Here is a 4,669-nt window from a genome sequence, read left to right as displayed (position 1 = left end):
ACCACCAATGATTTGATGGTTAGAGGAGACAATGGAGATGAGGACCAACAACAAAACAGATGATGACCCCTACGGACAAGAACAACTAGCATGGACGACGGATATGATGACTATCGACGACCTGGTCAATGACTGTCGAGGATGAGGATGTGATAACTTGCAAATTAACATGATTAGTTAATGAATTTTACATTATATTTATGTGTTTTAATGACTATATTTGCATGTTATCATATTAAAATAAATATAAATAACTTATACTTTCATTTTACTATTACTTTTAAATTTTTATCATGTTTTCATGGAATTTAACCTCATTTCAGTGAAGAAATATTTTTTGCAGGGCCTTAAATATTTGCCTAAAGGTTGGCAAGGGCTATTTAATTGTTTTTGGATTTTTTCCCATATTTTTATGTAATTTTTTGACCTCTATAAGGCCAAGAAATGATTTTTATATATTTTAATAATATATATTTAATTTATTGGGCATTTTTATATATACTAAAGGGCATCCACGTCATTCTCCCGAAATTCGGGCGAATGATTGGATGATTATTGTCAAATAATAAGGATAGAGAGATTATTATTATTTTTGTTGGACCATAGTGGGCTCTCTTCTCCCTTCATCTCCCTTTCTCTCTCTCTAGTGGGCCCAGCCCACTAAATGTATTCCCCTTATTTAACCCCCTCTCAATGGCATGAGGGGGGGGTATGGCGATACCCTAACCTTCTCTCTTACGGCGTTTCTCTCTCTCTCTCTCTCTTTGGGCATTCTCTCTCTCTCACGCAACATGGTATCAGAGCCACCGTGAAGAAGCCCCTGCGCCGCCCTGCACCGCCCCTGCGCCGCCGCTACTTTCGCCATCACCTGCCCGTAAAAACCTGCCCGTTCCTGCCGCCGATTTTCTCCTGCCCTGCTGCCACCGGTCCTGCCGCCGCCGCCGGTTGTCTCCTGCCGCCGTCCGCGGCCCTGCCCTGCCCCCGCCGGTCCTGCCGCCGCCAACGGTCCTGTCTGCCGCCGCCCGCGCCCTGCCCTACCGCCGCCGGTCCTGCCGCCGCCGGCTTTCTTCCGCGCCGCCGCCCCTGCCCTACCGCCATCGATCCTGCCGTGATCCTTACCTACTGCCGGCCTGCTCCTGCTGCCGTCCGCGGCCCTGCTCTGCCGCCGCCGGTCCTGCCGCCGCCGCCGGCTTTCTTCCGCCGCCGTCTGCGGCCCTGCCCTGCCGCCGCCGGTCCTGCCGCCGGTCTGCCTAGTGCCCATACTTTGATCCCTCGGGTCCATTGTCCGTCGATCTCCACCGTCCTCGTCCGGCATTCACATGGCTGATTCACATGGCTAATTCACACGGCATTCACATGGCTAATTCTTCGTCCTCCGACATTACTCAGACTCCGCCGCACGTACAACCGGGAAAGCATTCTATCGTAAGTGCTCTGGCCAAGCCAGCTTACACATTCGACGGGTCCAATTATGGGCCTTGGAGGGGTGCCTTCCTGGAGTTTCTCAATGCCCATGGGCTTCGGCATCATCTGACTGATCCTTCGCCGAGGGAATCAGACCGGGACTACTTGGAGTGGAGCCGACTGGAGTCCGCAGTATGTTCCTGGCTTATCTCAAGTGTAGCGACTCAGATCATGGAGCCACTCAGCATGACCCGCCCTGCCCGCGCTCTGTGGCTCAAGTTGGAGACGATGTACGCCAACAAGAGCAACGTTAGCCGGACAGTTCGGTTATATGAGGAGCTCTTTGCGTGTCGCCAGGGGACCCGGACTCTCCAGAGCTACTTTTTTTTACCAATCTTGAGGTCTATCAGCCACTGGTCTTGGATCTTGATACTCTTAGACGGTACCGTGACGAGCTCCGGGCGGGAGCGTTCCTTAGCGGGTTACGTCCAGAGCTAGCTGACATGATTCGCGGTCAGGTACTTGGGGGGTCCCGGGTATTACCCACTGAGGAGATTTTTGCAGCCGCACTTCGAGTGCAGGACAGCCTGCCCTCTTCCCAGTCCTCGCAGCCCATCGAGACTTCAGCTCTCACTGCATCAGGCGGGGCTTCCAGGGCTTCTGGAAAGGGTGCATCGTCAGGGCGGACCCGGACCTCCTATCCGCCGTGCAAGTACTGCGGAAAGACGTCACACCCGTCCGAGAAGTGCTGGAAGGAGTTCGGGAAGCCTGCCTGGGCTATGGCTGTCTCTGGAGGCAAGGCATTCCCGACATCGTCTACGGCTGACGGATCCTCGACTACTCCCTTAGCTTCGGGCACGGTAAGCCTCACCCTATCTCCCTCAGAGCTGGCCTACATTCAGGCATCCCGAGCCTCCTCGCTCTGCTCGACTTCGGCACCATCGGCCAGTCTTGCGGCACTGACGAGCAGCCTAGCGCCCCATGCTGGAGGGCGACGCTCATCTCCAGGTACGCCATCTACCTCAACCCCTCATCATACTTCTTGGATTATTGACTCGGGGGCATCCTCCCACATGACCGGTTTTCCCTCTATCCTTACCTCGTTCCGGCCTGACACCTCTATCCCTGACGTCCGTATTGCTGACGGTCGTTCCTGTCCTGTCCTTGGCTCCGGCCAGTCCCATGCCACCCCTTCCCTTCCTCTGCAGCAAGTCTTGTACATTCCTGGCTTTCCTGCCAACTTGCTGTCCATCAGTGCGATCACTAAAGCCCTTCATTGTGGTGTGTTTTTCTACCCTCATCACTGCGTCTTCCAGGACCTCGACACGGGCCGGAGGATTGGACTGGGCCGTGAGAACAAGAGCGGCATCTACGAGCTGGTGGTTGACTCTCCTTCGTCGGGACTTCAAGCCCTTTTTGCACTTTCTGCTTCCTCTAGTTCCCTTCACGACTCCTTTTTGTGGCACTGCCGCTTGGGGCATCCTAGTTTTGGCAAACTTAAATAAACTTTACCTTGGCTACAACTGTCTGAGTTTCAGTGTGAGTCATTTGAACTAGGGAAGCACCATAGATCTTCGTACCCGTCGCACAGAGGACCACCTACTCATCGCCCATTTGACTTGATTCATTGTGACGTTTGGGGACCGGCACCGCATCCATCTCCTACAGGAGGAAAGTACTACATGGTGTTCGTTGATGATTACACCAGGGCAAGCTGGACGTACATCTTGAAAAGTCGGAAGGACGTCCTGTCTCGTGTCCAGCACTTTCTCATTGAATCCTTACCCAATATGAGACGATGGTGAAAGTCCTTCGCACGGATAATGCACTTGAATTCACTCAGCGGGCGCTTGAGGAACTCTGTCTTGCCCATGGCATAGTCCATCAGACTACCTGCCCATACACTTCGCAGCAGAACGGCGTTGCAGAACGGAAGCATCGCCATATCCTGGACATGGTGCGCACGATGCTACTCGCTATGAAGGTTCCCCAGTATCTCTGGTGTGAGGCCGTGTTGACTGCTACGTACCTAGCGAACCGTCTTCCCTCTGTTGCTCTCGGCGGCGCTATTCCTCTTCAGCGCTTGACTCTCGAGGCTGATATCTTCTCCCTACCGCCACGTGTGTTTGGGTGCACTGCATTCGTCCAGGATCATACACCCGGTCTCTCCAAGCTGGCTCCCCATGCTCTGAAGGGCGTGTTCGTTGGTTACTCCCGGACTCAGAAGGGCTACCGTGTGTACTATCCGGATCGCCACCAGTACGTTACTTCGGCAGATGTGACCTTTCACGAGGATGTCCCCTACTTTGCCTCTACACAGTCTACTCGTGAATCCTCCTCACCATCCCCGTCCCCTCCCCTTCCTGCTCCCATTGCTGCCTCGCCTGAGATGTCCCCTGAGGTGTCACCTGATGAGTCTCCTAACGTCTCACCTGATCCGGAGTCTCCTTCCATGCTCGTGCCCTCATCTCCTGTCCCCTCATCGCCTGACCCTCATTCTCCATCTTCCTCTCTGTCCCGACCCCCCTCAGATCTCGATCTACCCATTGCCCTTCGCAAGGGTACTCGGCAGTGCACGCAGCATCCCATTGCCCATCACGTCTCCCCTGCACTCCTTTCTCCCTCCTATCAGTCCTTTGCCCTTGCCGTTTTAACCGAGTCAATTCCCAAGTCGTATGTTGAGGCGTTGCAGGTTCCGGCGTGGAAAGCGGCGATGGACTTGGAGTATGCGGCCTTCATCCAGCGGGAGACATGGACGTTGGTTCCTCGGCCGACTACTGCCAACGTGGTTTCCTGCAAGTGGGTGTACTCCCTCAAGTACAATCCTGATGGCTCCATTGCACGCTACAAGGCGCGCCTCGTGGCCCGTGGTTTCTCGCAGGCCTATGGTCTTGACTATCATGAGACATTTTCCCCTGTGGCGCGCCTCAGCTCCATCCGAGTCCTCTTCTCCGTCGCCCTGGCTCAGTCCTGGCCCCTTCATCAGCTGGACGTGTCCAATGCCTTCCTCAACGGAGACCTTGATGAGCAGGTGTTCATGGAGCAACCTCCTGGGTATGTTGCTCAGGGGGAGTCGTCTGAGGTATGTCTCCTCAAGAAGGCTATCTATGGGCTGAAACAAAGCCCGCGTGCATGGTTTCACAAGTTCTCCCAACTGTTGCTCTCATTTGGCTTCGTCTCCACTGTCTCCGATCCCACTGTCCTGCGAAAACGCACCCCGCATGGATGTGTCGTTCTGGCCGTGTACGTGGATGACATCATCATC

The 4,669-nt window shown here is 54.2% G+C and overlaps 1 protein-coding gene across 1 annotated transcript; it reads left to right on the top strand.

Annotated features, from left to right (window-relative positions):
• Positions 1-1,356: 1,356 nt before the first annotated feature.
• LOC144704992 (uncharacterized) lies at positions 1,357-2,909 on the top strand. The gene is made up of 2 exons (XM_078577574.1): positions 1,357-1,713; positions 1,815-2,909. Exons 1-2 carry the CDS (start codon positions 1,357-1,359, stop codon positions 2,907-2,909), a joined length of 1,452 nt encoding a protein of 483 aa, XP_078433700.1.
• Positions 2,910-4,669: the final 1,760 nt, after the last annotated feature.

Source organism: Wolffia australiana, chromosome 6 (genome assembly GCF_029677425.1).
Source record: "Wolffia australiana isolate 7733 chromosome 6, ASM2967742v1".
Classification (NCBI taxonomy): domain Eukaryota; kingdom Viridiplantae; phylum Streptophyta; class Magnoliopsida; order Alismatales; family Araceae; genus Wolffia; species Wolffia australiana.
This window is presented reverse-complemented; position numbering and strand designations above follow the sequence as displayed.

Coding starts and splice junctions, on each gene's coding strand:
- LOC144704992 (XM_078577574.1), top strand. CDS start 1,357: ATGGCTAATTCTTCGTCCTCCGACATTACTCAGACTCCGCCGCACGTA. Junction 1,714..1,814: donor TGTACGCCAACAAGAGCAAC/GTTAGCCGGACA, acceptor GAGGTCTATCAG/CCACTGGTCTTGGATCTTGA.